A 22,226-nucleotide genomic window follows, 5' to 3' on the forward strand; every position below is an offset into this window, starting at 1 on the left:
CAAACTCCTCAAAAACAAACACTAATCATGAACTAATCACGTGATTACTACTCTGAGCCCCAGTGGTTCCACTTCTAAGTTATATTAAAATATGAACTGGCTAGCTACTACACTATCGGTATCACTGAGACCTCCGCATTATCAAATTACTTTTAATGATGTGACTTTCGAATCAACGATCGGCTATGTTAAACTTAATATACACTTTTCAAACTATTTGAAAATTAAATTTTATAATTTTTCGACAATATTTAGCTAGTGATCAAAAGGTCTCAAAATTGATTATTTTAATGGTCGATGTTATGCGTTTGTAAACTTAACAGTGTAAAACAATCTAAATCTGATGAAATTTTAATAAAAAATTCTTTTCGCTATTTAGAGTAAGTTTAATTCCTCTGATTTTAAATTCAACTCTTTTGTCATTATTTTTTATAAAATTTTTATTTTGAATCATTCATTTTAGACGATTCGTTTGATAGGTAAATAATGTCAAAAAATTACAAAATTTAGTTTGCAAATACTTTTAATAGTGTAGATCAAGTCTAACAGAGCAGATCGTCGACTTGAAAGCCGCATTATTGAAAACAACTCAGTTGCCGATAGTACAGCAGCCGATCTCTTTAATTATTTATCATAGTGGAAAGAGTAGTGTCATATAAATTTTACACTTTTTTATTCAATGGCCTATATTGGTCTTTTGTCTTATCAAAGTTATTATATATTATTACTTTCAAATACTAAAACTTTAAAAAATTTTCAAAAGTAAAATATTATAGTCATCCGTAAATTTCATTAAAAATCGAATATTATATCAACTATAAGAATTAAAATCAGTATTTCTAGTAATTAAAGCCATTAGATGGTTAATAACAAATTCTAATTAATCATAGTAATTGGAAATAAAAACGATTTAATGTACCCAAAAAAAAAAAGAAAAACAAACAATTGGGGACTAGAGTACCAATTTAGAATAATCTATAGTGTAGGGGTCTCCATGCATTTTAAACGATGGAAAAATATTCCTAATGATTAATTGACCAAAGTTATGGCGCCATGGCAAAAGCATACGAAAAATGCGATGTTCCCTCGCATTTGTCACACCATTTTTACACACATTATGCAATCATTTACCATGTGGGGGACACTCTCAAAACCGAAGCACAACAAGTTGCCTCTTTTTTCCTTTTTTTTTCCTTAAATTATTATTGTTATTATTCTTTTTTCTCTATCACTTTTTCACCTTTTTAGAAAACAATGTAATTAATCCACACCCGGTCAACTACATCCCAAAGTCATAGATCTCTATTAAAAAAAAAAAAAAAAAAAAACCAACAACTCTACTATGTATTAAAGAATAAAAAAGTCTCTCTCTCTCTCTCTCTCTCTCTATATATATATATATAAAGAAAAACTTCAAATACTCCCTGTGGTTTCGCACTTTTTCACTTTAGTATCCTATGGTTTAATATTTCGTTAAATTATATATCCCGAAATGGATAATAAAAAGAGAAAATTGAAGCCACAGAGTACTAACTTGATACAAAAATAAAATCACAGAGTACTAACTTGATACACTTGAAATCACAGGATATTAAAGTGAGAAAGTGCGAAACCACATGGGAGGTATTTGAAGTTTTCCCATATATAAAATGAGGAACATAACTATCTCACAATGTAATTAATTTAGATTATTTAAATGTTAATGTGTTGCTGAAGTGGAAGTGTGGAACTAATATGGTATTTTAATTGTTATCGCGTCATTAATCGTAATACTATTATATCACATTTATATTGGATTAATGTAGCATTTAATTGCAATAATTCTACAAGTTTGAGTCGAAAATAGTCATTAATTTAGGTTTGAGAACCAAAAGACATATTAAGTTTAAGTCGTGCTAGTCTATTATCAGCAGTAAACGGCTCGATTTACTACCGATTTATTTTTTCAATATAGAGTTTCTAAATCAATGATTCATACCGTTGAATATGATTTAGACATTCAAAATATCTGAAAATTAAATTTCATGCATTTTCTATATTGTTTACTTGTGCATTAAGTGGATAAAATGTGAATGACTGAGAATAAATATTCTTCAAAATGTGATGATATAATTTTTATATTCAAAATTTAGAATCTAGATCTTATTTTAAATATTTTTTTTAAAAAAAACGAGCAAACGCACCGTATCTGCCATTCAAATTGCAAATTTTGTGACCATTTAATCATTCAGTTAGTAATATCGAAAAAACACAAAATTTAATTCCTAAATAATTTAAATGATCTAAATTATATTCAACTGTGTCGATTATTAATTTTTGAAAATTTTATCATTGAAAATAAATCGATAGTAACCACAATGAATTTATATACGCGCCTCTCTCTCTCTCTCTCTCTCTCTCTCTCTCTCTCTCTCTCTGTTCACGTGATTTAGGCCCCTCCGCACGCAGCAGGTGGGAACCATAATTTCGCGCTGTTTTTCATTCTCTCTTTCTACAAAAGATGTGGGGACGTGGACATGTGTGTGTAGTAAACACAAGTAGAAAAGAGGTTGCCAAAGATCACGGCTCCATCGTGAGGGTGGCGTGGGTCCCACCTGTCGCCCGGATCTGCTCACCATCTGTACCCGTTGCTGATATATTGACATGCTGATATCTAACATATAATTTGATATTACCGACCGTCCCTACAGCAAGTGACAAAGGGCTTGATGGTTGGTACTCGAGACCCAAGTTCGAATCCCAGTTGATTCACATTTCTAGCTAAGTTTATTTCTAAATAAAATAAACGAAGCGGGTAGCGTGCTATCTATCTCTCTCTCGAAAAAAAAAAACATATAATTTGATATTTACGGTATATATCAACTTATCAGCTGACATAAAGGATATAATTACTAACCTATCTGAAACGTATTCTTATAAACTGTAATATTGTAAATTGCAATTGTCAGATGCATCACCTAATACTGTATAAACGTATTTGAATATAGGATTAATTTCATACAGATCCCTGCAGATATAGTACGTGAATGATAAATATATTTTTATAAAGTTCAACTTTTATATATTGTCTCTATAAAAATCCTGATATTTTCAAATATGTCCCCACATCTATAAATTTGAATATATTGTTTATCTTTTAATGTCTTGTTAAGATACTTCATATTATTTTCGCAACTATAAATTTATTAAAGTAATAATTAACTTAAATTTTAAAATTAAAATATTATTAACTGATTCAAATCAAATACATTAAAAGATTAAATCGTGAAAATTAAGATTTTGAATAGCTGAATAATCAATCTAAAATGGTTCACAGATCAAATAAGTTCTGTACGTTTTTTTTCATGTGTATAAAAAATAATCTCCTTTGCAATGAGATCTTGTTAAGCTCACCTGGAGAGTGAGCAGATCCCAGCAGAAAAGCAAATTCCCGCTTCTGGGGTGAGCAGCTGCTGCTGCTGCTGCTGCTGGAAGCTGTAAATGGCTTGTAGTGAGAAGAAGCAGGCATTGAATTAATTAATTGATTAATTATTTAATAAATGCTCAGATATATATGACTTGGGATAGAACACTATTAATAGTATTTGCTCCGTTTTGCCATCAAATTTTTAGTTTTGGATAAATTCATTTGATCATTTCTAACCATTGGATTAAATATTATAACCTAGTGGGGACCAATCAACTCTAGGAGAACCACTCGACTCTAAACGACTAATATCATCCTAACCCTATAATTTCTAAGCCAAGAGTTAAAAACTTGTTAGCAAGCCAAAATGGACCAAATACTATCAATAGTATTTCATCCCAATTATATATATATATATATATAGAGAGAGAGAGAGAGAGAGAGAGAGAGAGAGAGAGAGAGAGAGAGAGAGAGAGAGAGACAGAGAGTCTGGCTACTATACTCTTATGAGTATAGGCTCCTTTATACTCATAAATTTTCGGTCATTAGATCTATTGCTTTGACCATTTTCATCCGTTAGATTATACTATTCAATCAACCACCCATTCAACCCTAAAGGACCACTATTAACCTAACTTAAGACCACTGTAATCCTAACAACACATCTCTTCATCCAACGGTCGAAAATTTTAGAGTACAAAGAGGCCTATACTTATAAAAGTATAGTAGCCCTAACATATATATATATATATATATAGAGAGAGAGAGAGAGAGATCGGTTGGGCTAGAATACTATTGATAGCAAAAAGCCTTTTTTGCTATCAAGTTTTTAGCCTTTGGATTAATTTCATTCATCATTTCTAACCATTAGATTAAATATTATAACCCAGTGAAAACCACTCAAATATATATATATATATATATATATATAGTGTTAATTTTATACAGGTCTCTGAATTATAAATATATTCCTATAAAATTCAACTTTCATATGTCGTCCTTACAAAAGTTCTAATATTTTCCAATACGTCCCTTTAGTATATTACTGTTAAAATACTATTTATTTAATAAGTGAAATTACTTTTTTGCCATCACAAATATATCCCTTCAAAAATCTAAATTATTAATTAAAGAGGAATAAAAAGATTAATTCATCATATTAACTAACTAGGATTAAGTATTTTACCTATGATTAACTAATTTTTTCTAACAAATACTAACGGTAAAAATATATTTAAAAATATCATGATTTTTACAGAGACAACATATGAAAGTTGAACTTTGTAGGAATGTATTTGTAATTTACTATGTTTGTAGGGACTTGTATGAAATTAATCCATATTTGTATATGTAGTGAATGTAAAATGTAAATGGGGAAGAGGTTAAAAAAAGAAAGAGAAGAGAAGAGAACAAATGTTCAGAGTTAAAAAAGAGATGGATTCTCTGCAGGGTTAGGGCTTAGACAAATAGAAGGGAAGGGAATGTTGCTTTCCTAGAAATACTCACAAACATGGTTTTTTTTAAAAAATGGGAAAAAAAATAATGTATGGAGAAGAAATTTCTAGGAAATAGCAGGACAAAAAGGACATCTCTTTGCTACGCGAGCGCCACGTGACATTTTTAAGTTGAATACGATGATCGAATCATCGTGTTTAAACACGGTAATTAAATCACCGTATTTATATCCATATTCTATTTCTTTTTATTTAACTTACAGGCAATAAAAAATTATAAAAATAAATGCAGTGGCCAATTACTGTGTTTAAATATGGTGTTCCAATTAACATATTCAATTTAAAAACTCCATCTTACCGCTCATGTAGCAAAAAAAAAAGGCTATTTATGTAAATATAAATTTGTTAGGACTATATGTAAAGAAAAAATTGAAGGGGTTATGAAATAAGAGCCTATCACATCTTTAAATATCTAATTTTATTATATAATTTTTTTATTTATTTAATTTGAGCCAATTAATGATTCTTTAACTTCATTTAGTTCTGTTGATTTAGTTAGTATATTTTATGTAATTTATATAACTATTAATTTATGAAAAGAGATAATTAACTAAAATTTTGTATATAAAGAGCCATCAAAATATTTAAATTGAATAAATTAAAAGGTTGGGTATTAAAATTGAAATTTTAAAGGTAGGATAGTTGAATGAAAATAATTTATAGTTTATGATAAATTTTATATATTTTTACCTTCTCTTGTTACATAAATTACATAAATGTCCATGATTTGGATAGAGAAATAATTGAAATTCGTAGTTATTTGCTTTTTGTGACTTATTTTTAGAAAAAGGTAGTGAAAAAATTAGCATGCTATTTTCCACTTTATTTATATTTATATTTATTTTTATATAAATAAATTTAATTGAAAATACGAAATAACTAAATTTCCAAATTGGGACATGAGATACCAACTATCAATTTTTTTTACCACTTGCGCTAAGAACGGTCATTGTTTTTTGCGACTTTAGTTTTAATTTTTTCTGTAAAAGATTATACTTAGGTTCGATTCTTACTCCTTAGACATGAAATTTTTTTCTCTCCAAGAAAATGTATCCGAATACATTTAAAATGATTCATACATATAAGTAAGATTTCTTATACTTCAGCTATAGAGACTTTCATATACGTTGTGCTATGTATACGATCTGATATCGCACTTTCTGTGATTGTCACAAACAGATCTCAATCTAATCATACTCTCTCTCTCTCTCTCTCTCTCTCTATATATATATATATATTAGGAAAAACTTCAAATACCATCACTATGGTTTCGCACTTTCTCATTTTAGTATCCTATAGTTTAAAATGTATCACCTTTATATCCTGTGATTTTATTTTTCTCATTTTGTTATATCCTTTACTAATTTTTTTTCGTTAAATCAGCGACAATGTTAAAACTAAAAGATATTAAAGTAAATATTCCATAAACGGAGGGGCCGATGAAAAGAGAAAAATGAAACCACAGGTACTAAATTAACACACTTTAAACCACAAAATACTAAAATGAGAAAAGAGGAAACCGCAAGAGTGGTGTTTAAAGTTTACTCTATATTTATTATATATTATTACTAACTCACCCACTCTGCCGATTCCTCGTCGTTTTTCTCATCCCGCGGCGCGGAGCGGAGCGTCACTTACGGGGTGCGTTAAACTATTAACGTGGCAATTTACAGTGATCCCCCTTACGCATTAGTAGTTTTGAAACACAACCTTAACACTTTTTTTTTTTTTTTTTGGCTCGTGTGGTCTAGCTCATTTTACTTTACAATTTTGTAACTTAAAAAATTACACTTAACTACTCATGTGGTCTAGCTTAATTTACTTTACAATTTTGTGACTTGAAAAGTTACACTTAACTACTCTATGTTTAACTTTTTTTTACTGAAAAAAACTATTGTCAAATTAAAAATTATAAAATAATACTAATATTTAACAATAGATTTTACAATAAAATAGCAGAATAATTAAGTGTAAGTTCTCGAGGCATAGTTTAATATAATATTTTCATCTATAGAATGATAAAATAAAAATACGCTGTACTATAGAAGAAAAATTACAGCTTACCATTTTTTTAATAATTACTAACTAATCTCGTGATTAATATATAATTAACTGACAATAATCGAGGAGTATCTTCTACTCAGTTTAAAAAAAAGCAACTCTAATCTCAAATCCAAAAAATTAAAGAAAGAAATTTTAATTATCATTTCAATACCTCAAACTTTTGAGTTTGTAACTTAGTTAGATTACTAAATTCAAAATAGTATATAATTGGGGGGTGTCCGTGCATAATTACCATCACTATTTTAACGGAAAAAGGTCCGTTACGATGGGAGTGGTTGTAACTTGTAAATATAAGAGAACTAAAGAAGCGGAGTGAAAAAAGGGGTAATTAAAAAAAAAGGAAAAAAGAAAAAAAAAAAGGAAATCGAGTTCCCGCCTCTGCGCTCTTCTTGAATCGTCCAAAGAGTGAGAGAGTGTAGAAAGGGACGAGGAGAGAGAGAGAGGGAGAGAGAGAGAGAGAGATGGAGAGGAGAGAGAGGGGGGAGTAGAGAGAGAGAGAGAGAGAGAGAGAGAGAGTGAGAGAGAGAGAGGGAGATGTGGGGGAGCTCCGGGAGCTTTGGGGGCGATCGCGGCGGAGATGGACACCCCCGAGCGGAGCACGGTCGGAGCGGCGGCGATCTCCAAGTTCGAGGTGATTCATCTCTGGTTTCTTGGGGTTTATCCCGAATTTGAGCGATTTTGGAGGGTTTTGGTGTTTTGGTCGTGATTTGGAATAGGTGAAGGGGTTTCGGGGGTTTCTGGGGGGGTTTGGATGAGGGTTAGGGCGTGAATTTGTCGGAGCCGCTTTGATCTCCGAGTTTGAGGTGATATGTCCCTCGTTTCTTGAGTTTTATCTGGAAATTAGGCGATTTTTTAAGGGTTTTGATGTTTTTGGTTGTGATCTGAAGTGTGGTGAAGGGGTTTCGAGGGGTGTGGTGGTGGTTTGGGGATTGAATTCGTCGGAGCTGCGTCGATCTCTAAGTTCGAGCTCATCTATCCCCTGTTTCTTTGGTTTTATCTCGAATTTGGGCGATTTTTTAAGGGTTTTGATGTTTTTGACTGCGATCTGGTTTGTAGTGGAGGGGTTTTGGGGGGTTCGCGTTGGAGGGGGTTGGGTTCAGAGGACGACCGGGGCTTGAATTTTTCGAAACTGTGGCGATCTCCTAGTTTGGGGTGATTTATGCCTTGTTTCTTGGGCTTTATTGAGAATTTAGGCGATTTTTTTAAGGGTTTTGTTTTTTTTGGTTGTGATTTTGGCGTGAGGCAGGGCTTTCAGGGTTTTGGGAGTTTAGAGGAGGATTAGGGCTTGAATTCGTCGGATCGTGTACAATTTTTGGGGATCAGAAGATCTTCTTGTAGAATTTGTGCTGAATCTTTAACTTGTGTTCAATCTCTTGGTCTCTGGCTCTTTAGCCGGTTTTTACAGTTATTTTCATGAAAAAGGTTGGTTTTTCTTTTCGGTAGGGTAAGGTTTTGCTACCGATAACAGTGGGATTATAATCCTGTTTTGGGAAATCTTAGTGTTTTCTCATGTGTATTCTCAGACAAGCTAATTTCAGCGAATTTTGTTGGTGATCTTTGTTTTCTCTTTGGATCAGTTGCTTACTGTTTCATCGATCTATTGGATCTATTAGATAACATGGTATCATAGCCGGTCCTATGCCCTTTTAGTTTCAAGATGTCATAGGTTCATTTCCCACATCTTCCATTATTGGGATGATTCCAGTTTGTTATTCTGGTACCTCCTTTTTTTCGGTGCTGGGGCATGGTTATCCCGATTCATGTAATCAGGGGGTGTTAAGATTATTCTTAGGCTTTTCCCTATCAGATCGATCTGCTAGGTAACAATTTTTGCCCCTAAGGCATGATTTGACCAAGAATAGAATCTATGCCGATCCATAGTATGCTACTACTCTATCTTCAAGATCCTCTCAATTTTCTTGTGAATCTGGTAATTAATACCATGGTGATGGAAATTTAGTGGCTTAATAGCAGGAATGCGAGATTTGACTTTAATAATTTATAATTTTATCATGTAGGGTAATTTTGTCTGATAGTTTGCTAATTCGCCCAATGTTGGATTTTGAAGCACTGCTGTTAGTCAACTATTCAGTTTTTGCTTGATTTTGTCTTGCTGTCAGTCAAAAGTCTTTAAACAAATCTTACTCAGAGACAATATTTTGTGTGTTTCCTGGTGTCTATGGAGTTGAACGAGTGACAAGTTTCAGGCCTTACATTTTATCAGGACATATAATTCTCCTTTGCATTAGATACAAATTGTGGATCCAGTCATTAAATGTGTGTGGAAATGTGTGCTAAAATCGATTCTTCATGGATTTTGTATTCATTTCTTTGAAATTCCTAATTTAATTTTTTTTTTAAAAACCATAAGAGTTCATTGTGTTTTGAGGAAAGATAGAATTTACTGTTAAGTGCTTATTTCTTGTCTAACATAGTCTAATTTAGATAGAATATACATAATAATGTACATTAATTTTCGGTTGGATAATGATCAACTTCATTGTGCATGATATGTAGCTGGTGTGCGTAAGAAACTGTTTTTTGCCATTGCAGGATTCTCCAGTCTTCAACTTCATCAATAGTTTATCTCCTATCCAGATGGTTAAATCAATAGATTCAGTACAGAGCATACAAGCTTACCAATCTTTGAATTTTGCATCTATTCCCTCCATCTTTACTTCACCACATGCCAATACCCAAAAAGACTCTAAATTGTCAGCAAGGTAACTTTTGACTCGCTTCTTCTTGGTTCTAACATTGGTGATTTAGCTCACTTTGCTCTTCATCCTACCAGGAATCCTTTTAAAGAACTTTCGGAACAAGAGACTAGTAGTGTAACATGTTTACTTAATGAAGCGTTAGTTGATCCTCCTGATGACTCGTCAATTGTGCCTACCAATTTGCCTCAGCCTTTGCAATTTGATGGTGGCAGTCCAAATCATAGTACTACACCTCGCCATGGTGCCAAAACAGATCACGTACAAAGCAATCTTAACCTTTTTCAAAGTAGTCTTGACAAAAGAAAGAGCTTATTTGCCCCTGAAAGGGAGATCGGGGAAAATCATCCAGCCAATCAAGAGAATAATGAAGTGGTAGGATTGGATTGGACGAATTTGATGTCCGATAATGTTGATGACCTTTTGATTTATAACCTTTCAATTGAAGTGGATATTTGCAGAGCTGTGGATGGAAAGCAAGGGCTCGGTGATGTTAATTACAGTGATTTTTTCTCATCAAAGTATGCAGGGGAGATTAATGATTCACAGAAAACACAACCTGATGTGCTTTCTGCTCCTTGTGTCCAAAATGTTACTGAGAATCCTCATGTGCTTTGTGATGAAATGTTTGGAAAGGAAGATGATATGGATCATACCCCAGAAATTCTCTCCGGTGGTCCTAACCAGGTTGTTCCAATTGATCACATCCAGGAGAATTTGAATGAAGCCAGCGATTGTATTCCATTAGGCTACAAGGTATATCACTTACATCCATGCATACTTTGTTCTAAATTAACATAATTATACGTAGGGGCCTTACTACCACTTTAATAAAATGTTTATGTTGCCAAATCATGCGACTAATCTGACAGCTATCTTTAGGTTGATTCCCAACAACAACGTGGCATGCGGAGGCGCTGTTTGGTTTTTGAAGCAGCTGGGCTTTCGAAGAAGAACACAGGCAATGTGAAACCTCGTTCTGCAATCTCAATAACATCCAAGGGCAAAATGGCTTCTTATGATAGCCACTTAAATCCTCTGAAAACTCCATCACCACGTGTCTTACCTGGTATTGGTTTACATTTGAATGCTCTTGCAACAACTTCAAAAGATAGAATGGTCACACAGGATACTTTAGCTTCTGGAAAACAACTAATAAGCATGCCATGCACTATTGGTTCCTTTGTTTCAACTGGGCAGAAAACAGAAAGTAAGTCTCAGCCTGTTGCAAAGGATTTTGTTCATACTGGTAGTGAATTTCAAGAGCCTCAAGTTATGAACAATGAGACTTCACCGCCAACTGTGCTCGAAAATGCTGAGGAGTCCAGCCCCAAGAAGAAGAGGTATACATTTTGTCCTCATGGAATGCTGAATATAATTTTCAGATGTCTGGTTCGGGTCTCGTTGCCTTCAGTTTATAGCTAACAGGTAATAATTGTGAACCAGGCGCAAGTTAGAAAATGGTGAAGGTGAATCATGCAAGCGTTGCAGCTGTAAGAAGTCAAAGTGCTTGAAGCTGTAAGTTCTTTTCATTATTTCACTCAATACTGGATTCCTTAAATATATTGTTCTTTGACCAGTATAAATCAATAGTTGAAAAAGATTTTTCAAATTCGGAAGCTGTCATGTAGATTGTAGAATTATCTTTTCAGACCTTTTTTGGATAAACGGATGAAATTATATTTTGCTTTTACAATGCTGGAACCTGTAAATTTTTACGTGTTTCCTATTGTTTGTAAGTAGATTGAGACACGATTTATCGTGCAACGTGTGTGTGTATGTGTGTGTTTCCCATTGTTTATAGGTAGATTAAGATAACATGATTTATCTTGCAACATGTGTGTGTTTGTGTGTGTTGGATATTAATTTAATGAACTAGGAGCTTAGAAGCAAGGATTCTCATTAGACAGTAGCTTCCCCTTTCTTCTGTGACATGTTGCAGGACAAGAAGAAGCATATTTTCCAGCTTTTCCTTGTTAAGACTTGCCAATTGTATTATCTAAACTCGTAATAACTTGTGTACCTGGTGACCTAAAAATCGTACGGTAATAATATTTCACAGTTGACACACCCATAATTTCAGACTATTACGTTGATGTGTTATTTCCTTTTGTCCGGAAGTCTATGGCTTCAGCTGAAATTTTATACTTTTCATTAATGACTTTCATTTCTTTTCTTCAAGTATAACTTTAGATAATTTCTTGTGTTGTTAGAAAAGCAACTAATTACTGATTACGTTTAGCTTTTTTGGAACTTGATCCATTTTTCCTACTTATGTTGTTTAACTAAGTGTTTGCTCGCTTGAAATGTTTTTCAGCCTTTTTCTTATTACATTTGCATGATCGCATCAATTTGATTCCTGTGCAGTTATTGTGAGTGTTTTGCTGCGGGGGTCTACTGTTCGGAACCCTGTGCATGCCAAGGATGTTTCAATAAGCCTATTCATGAGGAAACCGTTCTTTCTACTCGCAAGCAGATAGAATCTCGTAATCCACTTGCATTTGCTCCCAAAGTGATTCGAACGTCTGAAACTGGTCAGGAATTAGGGGTATGAATACCAATTGAGATCTTGCATTCATCAAGCTGCTTTATTTCTCTAACCCTCCCTTTGCCTATTCTGTTCATGAACTTTCCATTTTATTTTTATGCAGGAAGTTTCTGACAAGACTCCGGCTTCGGCTCGTCATAAAAGAGGATGCAATTGCAAGAAATCAAGCTGTCTAAAGAAATACTGCGAGTGCTATCAGGTTTTGCTTTGTGACTTGCACAAATTTTTATTGGACATTGTATGTTGTCTGATATTGGCATCATTTTCTTGACCAAAGGGAGGTGTTGGATGCTCCATCAGCTGCAGATGCGAGGCTTGTAAGAATGCTTTTGGAAGAAAAGATGGTGAGTGCTAAGTTGTAGGATGGCGTTCTTAATAAGAAAACCTCTAGATGTAGCCATTCCTTATACCTAGAGTTCTTTCACTTCTACCTACTACAGAGTGAAACTGCGTATTTGGTTCTTCGTTTAGCCATGCCACTTGGTAGAGTTGATTCCTCTCCAATTCTATTTTGAGCGATCTCTTTTCCTATACCAACATTGTTTAAGCTTTCTGATCAGTTTAGAAGGTCATTTGTTTTTGTTTCTCTCAGTGTCCAATGCTTTCTGATCAGTTATGAAATTTACAATTTCATTTTTGTTTCTCTCATAACCACAGAATTTACACCAAACAAGTGGAACAAAGAAATTAAACTTATAACTTTGTTGAAGTTCCATAGCAATCATGTGTTATGATTGCTGTGTTAATAGAATTGCTGCTTATCTTGCTTATACAGGTTCAACCCCTGGTGGTGCCGAAGAGATTGAACACGGAGAGGAAGAAAAAGATGCCCATGAGAAGAAAGAGGAAATGCCAGACGATGGCCAACAAAATGCTAGTGTCCAAAATCATGAAAATCATTCGTCAGAAAATCTTGCCATCACGCCTTTCAAAGCATGCAGGTTCAGTGCTGCACGCCTTTTCATTACACAGTAGTTTGATTAATTTCTCAATTAAGGGTTTTACCTTAGATATCCCTGTAAAATCATCTAGTTACATATATACCCCTTGTAGAAATCTTATTTTTTGTATAGATACTTCAAAAATGCAGTTTCATTATGAAATAATCTTTTATCTGATTCATCAACAATACTTTGTTTCTATTAGAGGAGTTTTCTAAAAAACAGATTTATTCTGAGGGTTTATTTATAAGGAAATGTAATTTTAGGGCAGAATTACATTTCCTGATTTTTCAGGGCAATATATGTAATTGGATAATTTCGTAGGGGGTGCATATGCAGATATCTCTTTCCATTAATAAATTGCTGAATCAACTTAATTTTTCAGACAATTGGTCAAACTGTCGTACTTCTCAAGCTCAAAGCCGCCAAGACCTTCAGCTCCTACTGGATATTTCTCTCGGCTGTATAACACTCAGGCTCTTCTCAAGTCCGAAGCCATGCTTCTTTGTAACAAGTTTGAGAACCACGTCAATAACTTTTGTGATGACGATACAGCGAACATTCTAAAAGAGAATGGCTCCCCTAGCAATGTTATGAAAACCTCTTCACCTAATGGAAAGAGAATTTCTCCTTCTAATGGTGTCGGTTTCTCTCCAAGCCGAAAGGGTGGGCGGAAATTGATACTAAGATCCATCCCTTCATTTCCATCTCTTAGTAATGTGGATAGTGATGATGCAGTGAATGATACCACCAATTCTTTTAACCCATCCACACTCACCTGAGGTATGTCGTGAATATTTTCCCATACACAATTTCTATTTATAGAGGTAATATCTTAATTTTTATTCTGAAGCAGGTTGTTTAGAAAGCTAGAAGGGTGGAAAGTGTGAGATCAACCATTGATGCACAGTGGCGCACCTTGTGGTCTGATAATGCATCACAAATGAAGGTTTCTTGGATGTTCAGAAGCCAAGTTATTCGTGCAAGGACTGGTAAAGTGTATTAAGAACTTCTAATGGTGTTGTAAGAAATTAATTCCTAAGTTGTATCTATATGTTGTCTTGTTGCTAGAATATTCGTGTGTTCACTTCATTTTTTCCCCCCCCCATGTGTAATGTTTCCTACTCTAGGAAGTTTGTGCAAAGGCTCTTAGTTTCAATCGATCATCATTTTTCCTTGTTCCCGCTTATGTTGTCTGAGTTTTTTTTTCTTTTCTTTTTTTAATATAAATAAAACTTCCATCGTTTCCATCCATTACATATGTTTTAAGTGTGCATAACAAATTACGTAGAATTTGTGTCGCTTGTGCGAGAGGGCTGTTCTTTCTATCTCCTCTTTCCTAATGTTTCATAAATTTGGCTTATGTAATGATATTTGGCGAGTCGCATTCATTTTGTTAGGAACATCTACACAAATTCTATTTCTTTGTGCTGTTATATTCATATTTTGCTGAAAGGAGTCTCCAACAAACAGAATTCCAAGGACTCAGTTCAAGCTTCTGCAATTTGTACTTCACGTGGAATTTCCTTTGGACAAATTTTTCAGTTTGGTGATGGTGGTTCCTTTGTTCTAGTCTTTGTGCACCTGAAATGTATTTCTTATTTTTGTGACTATGGAACTCGCGAATGATTTAAGCCTCATGTGGCCCGACTTTATGGTGCGCTTTAGCCACTTTGTTGGGCTGCTTTGGCAATGCCGCGACGCCTGCCGTCACAAATGCCTGCTATATTCAATTGTTCTAGAGTTGTAACTTCTGTTGATTGCTGCGCGGTGTGCTCTAAATCGAAATGCACTGCTGAGCCGAACAATCAAAAGGCCGAACAAAGCTTTGATTGGAGCTTGTTGAAACTTGAAACTGTTCCGTAAAGAAACTGTGCTGTAAATTTCTGTCGTCTGTCATCGAAGACTTATCTTAGTAAATTCTAACAGTGAAAATTAACCAATATTTTGAGCATCAAATACATGTGTGGAGACATGTATTTCATTGTGCATCTTGCAACTTGATCTTGTCCTGTAATTCTACATATACTAATCCTCTCCTTCCTATGTTGATTTGTTGATCTGAATCTGATCTCAGTGGAATCTTCAAAGAAGCTTGGTAAGAGGAATCCGAGGCGGCTTTTTCGCCACATGGTAAGAAGGTATTCTTTTACTAGACCTTTTGCTTTGAATTAATATATGATATGAATTAAATAACATTTTCTACTTGCCACATGATCATCTAAGTTTAATTTAATATGATAAAATCATCTGACTATATACAAAATTTTTCTGATGAAATGATGTTACTGTTAAGTCAACTAGGCTGTTGTTTGCATCAAATTGAATGTAGCAACATGAGATAGTGTTTGATTTTTTTTTTCTTCAAACTATAGTATGAGTTAAACTGAAATGGGAAAAAAGTCAGTGATTTTTTTTTTTTCTCTTTTGGGTGCTTCGATTTAAGGTTGGTTGGTCAAATTGTAAATAGAAAAAAATTGTGATTGTGTGATTTTTATGTGTCCTACCAATGCAACCAATCCTACTAGCAAGTAATTGTGTTAGTTAGCCGGGTCGGACCGGGTCGGGCTTTTTCGAAGTGGTAATGTGGGCAATGGATGGGCTGAAAACTAGGAAAATATTGAAAACTAGTCTTAGTTCGATGCACGGATTGATCTCCATGGTTAATATTTTGGGTGCAGTTACGTAATAGCTTAGTGAGCAGGATTTTTCTGTACACAGACTCATCCTGCTATTTCTCTGACCCATAACGGATGGTTTCGATTCATCATGAGCTGCGGAACTACCTGTGCAAAAGAAAATATAAGAAATGCATAACCTAACATCTTAAGCAGAAGTACTTCTTTAGCTACAAAAATTATAGGAATTTGAACTTAAGGAATCAAAAAAACATTGGCAAGGGCCAAAGTCATAAGTTTCCACTTTGAAAGGCTAGGATTTACTCATCTAGCATATCAACTTTTGATTCTAAAATACTAAAGGCCTAATAAGGGAATTTTATAAACCCTTGGATCTAAGAGATGTAAGATGTACACTACTATATAAGATGCACAGGTAGTTTATCCAAATTGGATAAAAATTTCTTCATTATTTGAGAGAAGAAAACAAGTTTCCAACTGTGAACCAATACACTCACTGAGGTAAATAAACAAGCAAGAATTTGGGTAAAATAGGGAAGTTTGTATACCCACAGGAACAAAATTTGCATTGAGGGTAAATTTCAAATTGTTTCCCTGTGGTTTAGCTCATTTTCACTCTGTCACTCCTCGGTTTTAAAAGTTTCACTTTGCCATCCTGTGGTTTAAAACATCGCGCACTTTGCCTTCCTGCGGTTTTTCGTATTTTTTACTTTGCCAATCTCTGATTTTTTTTTTTTTAATTGTCGGCTTCGCTACCCACTTTTATGGAGAATTATTTGGTGAAATAAAAATTAAACCACAGGAATGGTAAAGAGACAATTTTTTAAACCGCGATATGAGGACGGAGTAAAAATAAGCTAAACACAAAAGGGTAATTTGAAATTTATTCTGAAAAAACTAAATACTTCCATATTTAATGAAAGAAAGGCATTAATTACTAAAAGCGTATTAGCTTAATTTTTCTCCTTGTATCAATCAATCATTTGTATAGGTTGACATGTCTAAGATCTTATTACTATTAGGATTTTGTATTTTGTGGTTCACCACAAATAAGTGGCCAAATCAAAGCGTGTGGTGGGTTTTTATTTGCCTACTTTATGGGGTCCCATTAATGTTTTTATGTTTTCGAGTGTGTGTGTGTGTGGTCCCATGACACTCTTTTTTTTTTTTAAAATTTTTTTTATTTGGCTAAATTATAAAAATTTTTCAAACACTTTAGCACTTATTATGTCAATTATTATTACTCTTCTGTATAAAAAATTACATTAAATATTTCCAGCTATTTATGGTAATTTTTGAATTCAGCAATAAAATTCTATAAAAATAAATTTGCAGACAAAATTATCTATAAGTAATACAATAGAATTATATAAATTAAATAAATTTTTCAATAAAATATTAATTTCGCCAGTATCAGCCAAACAAGAGATCTCTTTTAACTGAATTTTTTTATCTATTTTTTGAGTTGTAAATTGGATATATATTAAGACGTGACATAATATAATATGTCAATGTCAATTAGTTTTAGTATGATTTTACGGTCTAATTTGTGAATCTTTTTAACTTTTTTTAATTCTATTTGAGATGGTGATACAATATACGATTATAATTAATACAATTTTTAGATTGGAAAGTGCAACATTTTATTTATTTTCTTTTTTTTTCCCTTTATTTTTTTGCCACTAAAAAAAATATGCATATCCCGTATGAAAAGGGGCAGCTTTAATAGTTAATACAACAGCAAATCCCCATCAAAAGCCACAATCCAGCTGTCACCTCCCAAGAAACCCTTCTACTTATTCCACACAGAAAAAAAATTCCACCATTTAATTAAATATCTCTCTACATTGCATTAAACACAAATTTTTTTTTTCAAAAAATATTTTAATATATATTATTATATTGTTCATATTTAATTTTTTTTTTGTCAATCCTAATTATTACAATAAAACTATTTTCACCAATTTGGGGCCATTTGGTTTCTNTTCTTTCTTCAAAACAATTCAGAAAATGAAAACATTAGTTTTCTATAAAATTTGAAAAAGAAACTTTCCCACAAAATCTAATTTCTTTGGAACCGAACGGCGAAGAAATGAAAAAGGGATTTTCCGTAGAAAATTTTTTTTACTTACAAAATTTATTTTCATATTCCGAGAAACCAAATAATCCTTATATACTTAAAAATCATGAACTATCACCACCGTTTAGTGAAGTTGGTTGATTTTTAAATCACAGACTAAGAGGTCAGGAGTTTGATTTACTGCACAAGCTTTTATATCTTGGGGAGAAAAAAGAAATTGTATCTTGCTACAAATTTTTCCCTCGACAAATCTGAGTCGGGTTGGGTCCGACCCATTTTCACCCTGAATTACATGTATCGAATACTAACCCATGATAAGGATGTAAATGGATCCGGATTGGTGGAGCTCCCGCCTTGATCTGCTTCGATCTCTCCGGAATGAGACCGTAAGTGAAAACCAAAAATATAAAACAATATAATTCATCATGAATGTGTCCTTATCCGCCAAAAAAAAAAAAAGAAGAAAGAAGCTAGATGTGGGACAAAAAACAGAGAAGGAGGTGGAAGAATCATTACTGCGTTCCGATCCGCCCTGTTTACATTCCTAGCCATGCAATTCATGCAATGATGCAATTAACCCAATCCTACAAAAGAGGGTGTCAAAAGGAAAGATTAGGTGGTCAAAGGCTGAGAAAAAGTCATGTGGAAGGAAAAGGTATTCTCCATGCATTATCCATCATCCTCATTGCCTACATCATAATGCAAAAACTTTCCATTGTTGGGTCCAAAAAGTTACAAACATATATAATAATTATAATTATTAAGACAAAAACATATAAAACTTACTCCTTACCTATAAATCATTTTAAGTTAATTATTCAATCTTTTAAAATTTTAATTTTGCCTCCTATTTTTTCTTAATTTGTTTAGTTCGAGTCAGTAAACGATATTTCGACTTTAAAATTTTAGCTAATTATTTATTTTTAAATGATGTACACTAATTAAATCTGTAAAAATAAATTATATACTCAAATTTGATAGTCAAAGTGTCATTGATTGACTCAAATTAAATAAATTGAATGATTGAATGGTAAAATCAAAATTTTGAAAAGTTTGATAGCCAGATCTAAATGGTTCATAGTTCAGATAGCTTCTGCACTTTTCTACCGATAATTAATAACTTACCATTTGTGGTTAAAATTGCAAAATCCTTATGCTTACAGGGCACTGAGGGTAATTTTGCCGAGCTAATAATTTTCTAGTTATCAAACCACAACATTTTAAGGTCAGAGATTAGAGTCTGTGTGTAGCCATGAGTTCGAATTTAATAAATATATTACGGTTAATTTCATACAGATCCCTACAAACATGATGAACAGCAGATATATTCCTGCAAAGTTCAACTTTCATAAGTTATCCCTGCAAAAGTTCTAATGTATTTAGATGCATCCATGCCGTTAATATCCGTTAAAAAAATCTAGTTAACCACAGTTAAAATACTTAACCATGATTAATTAATAATGTGAATTGATAATTTTGTCCTTCTTTTTCTTCCTCTTCTTCTTCTTCATCTTCTTCTCCGTATCCTTATTTTCCTTCTCCTTTTCTCCTTATTCTTCTTCTTCTTCATCGTCGATGATCCGATCGTCGTCGCCGTCATGGTGCCTGCGTGGGCCATCGTCACGGGCGCCTCCGATGGCATCGGCCTCGCCTTCGCCTTCCGCCTCTTCCTCGTCCTCGTTGGCCGCAACCCCAACAAGCTCCGCAAGGTCGCCGTCGCTGTCCACTCCCACAGCTTGAAAAGGAAGAGGAAGAGGAAGAGGAAAAGGGCAAGGGTAAAAGTGTCATTTCACAACTCTACTGTTAAAAAATTAACAGTTCTCTAACAGATACTAACCAGAGGGACATATCTAAATACATTACAACTTTTACAGAAATAACTTATAAAAGTTGAACTTTGCAGGGATATATCTGCTATTCATCATGTTTGCGGGAACCTGTATGAAATTAACCCAATATATTATTGTCAAAAAATAGAAGAAAATTATTTATCATGTGAATAGTTTAGTTTGCAAATTACCATTTGTACCATATTGCTATATGCCCATTGCCCAAGATTACTATTATTATTATTATTCATATCACTATTGTTATTATTATACATTATTTTGTAAATTACTTTATATATAATTTAACTGAAATTATATAAATTGACCATTATTCAATGAGTCCTTGTCCTTGTGTGGTGACAATAGTTCTATCTGAGTAATGCCTTACTGCCTTAGCTCCTATACTTTCCAATATTATTAATGCATCAAATTTGTAGACTGATAAAAATTAACTATATATAGGCTAAATAATATTGTAGAATAGATATTTTGGTTTGTAAGTTAGTATTGTACATATGGTTGGAACCAGCTATATTCTTAAAACAAAAAAAATCAGATGTACTGTTTAATTGTACTAATATTTAACTTATCACATGCTAACTAATTAATAATATTTTTTTTCTTTAAAAGATATAGGATGTATTGTATATATTTGATGAACTAAACTAACTACTGATCGATGCTACACTTATAAAACAAATTCATGAATAGCATGTTTAAGCTATATTGCTAGTGTAATATAAAAAAAAAAAATAAAATTGAGCCTTAAAAATAGATACTCTATTTACTTTGGTTTATTGCAACACTGCAAAAAGAAATTCTCTTATAAGGATGCTTTAGAGAATGTGGTTATATGAATTCTTTCTTATATCAAATCAATTTAGTGAAGAATAAATTGCACTATTATTTTTATTTTTATGACACTATAAAGCGTCAGGATTTTTTAAAAAAAAAACTAGATATTTTAAGTAGTCAGAATATATTTCACTGATGCATGCATGGCTCGAGCATCAGTATATATGTGATGATTCTTTATTTACCGGCGTTGCAAATACAATGGTAGACAATTTTGGAATGCTTTTTAAGTATTAGTAATTACCCGAAAAATAGAGCATCAGGGCTGGGTTCACAGAGTTTTTAGGCTAAAAATTAAGAAGAAATAAAAAGCTTAAATGATGGTATTCAATTCAGAAAAAGACTTTTTTTTTTTTTAGAGATAGATAGCACGCTACCCGCTTCGTTTATTTCATTTAAAAATAAACTTAGCTAAAAATGTGAATCAACTAGAATTCGAACTTGGATCTCGGGTATCAACCACCAAGTCCTTTGCCACCTACTCTAGGGACGATCAGTCAGAAAAAGACTTTTATTGTACGCAATTTCCTGCTAGTTATAGATTCATCTTTCAACTTCAGTTGCCCTACAGTAATTGAACGGTTGCCACTTCGTCGGAATTGCTCCGGTCATATTTCGTCGGTTACAAAACTGCTTTCGTATCTCCAGCTGTTCCGACCCAAAATTTATTTGTCTTCAGACTCATTTTTTTTTCCGACTCTCGAAGCACGCACTACGTGTCACCTTTCTATTTGACTACGTGAGCCGAACCGACCAATAGTTTGCACTGCAATTTCCTGCACCAACAGTACTATGATAGTACTTCATCACATAATTAATACCATATTGTACAGTAAGATCAAATAGTTTCTTAGCATTAAGGAGATGAGATTTGCTTTTAAGCTTAGAATAATACTATTTTGTTTACTTGAGAACTTGGAACACTCCTGCAATTGTCTCAAAAGAAGAGAGAAAGAAGGTCAAGGAAGCAGCAGAAGAGGAAAGCAAAAAGAAAGGGGCAAAATAGAAATGGTGGAAACAAAGCAAAATAGAGAGTATATATATATATATATATATATATAGAGAGAGAGAGAGAGAGAGAGAGAGAGAGAGAGAGTTAAACTCTTTCGGTAGTAAACGGGTTTCGTTACTATCTATTTATTTTTTATGATGGAGCTTTTAAATCGACGATTGGCATCGTTAAATATGATCTATACCACTTAAATATCTAGAAATCAAATTTTAAATTTTTTCGACATCATTGACCTAATAATCAAAGAGTTTCAAAAATTATAATTTTAATCGTAGATATGAGCCATTTTCTTGTTTAATGGTGTAAAGCTATTCAAATGAATTGAATTTTGGTTAGAAAATTTTTTAAATTATTTAGAACATGACCTATACTATTGATCTTGATTACAAAATTTCTATCATCACTTTTTATAGAATATTCATTTTCAGCCGTTTATTTTTATGTCCATTTGATGGACGAGAAGAATATAAAAAAAGTATGAAATTTGATTTTTCTCAATACTTCAAGTGGTATAAATCATATTCAACGGTGCCGATTGTTGATTTGGAGGCTCCATTATTGAAAGTAAATGGGTGACAACTGAACCCGTTTGTTACCATTAGTATTTCAGCTCAACTCTCT

The 22,226-nt window shown here is 33.2% G+C and overlaps 1 protein-coding gene across 1 annotated transcript; it reads left to right on the plus strand.

Moving 5' to 3' along the window:
• LOC109714970 (protein tesmin/TSO1-like CXC 2) lies at positions 7,324-14,437 on the plus strand. Its single transcript, XM_020239738.1, has 11 exons — positions 7,324-7,615; positions 9,538-9,707; positions 9,779-10,457; positions 10,584-11,044; positions 11,148-11,219; positions 12,069-12,249; positions 12,353-12,448; positions 12,527-12,593; positions 13,025-13,190; positions 13,576-13,973; positions 14,047-14,437. The coding sequence occupies exons 1-10, from the start codon at positions 7,562-7,564 to the stop codon at positions 13,970-13,972; spliced, it is 2,343 nt and encodes a 780-aa protein (XP_020095327.1). The 5' UTR covers positions 7,324-7,561; the 3' UTR covers position 13,973; positions 14,047-14,437.

Source organism: Ananas comosus, linkage group 9 (genome assembly GCF_001540865.1).
Source record: "Ananas comosus cultivar F153 linkage group 9, ASM154086v1, whole genome shotgun sequence".
Lineage (NCBI taxonomy): Eukaryota > Viridiplantae > Streptophyta > Magnoliopsida > Poales > Bromeliaceae > Ananas > Ananas comosus.

Coding starts and splice junctions, on each gene's coding strand:
- LOC109714970 (XM_020239738.1), top strand. CDS start 7,562: ATGGACACCCCCGAGCGGAGCACGGTCGGAGCGGCGGCGATCTCCAAG. Junction 7,616..9,537: donor CGGCGATCTCCAAGTTCGAG/GTGATTCATCTC, acceptor TTGCCATTGCAG/GATTCTCCAGTCTTCAACTT. Junction 12,449..12,526: donor AATACTGCGAGTGCTATCAG/GTTTTGCTTTGT, acceptor TCTTGACCAAAG/GGAGGTGTTGGATGCTCCAT.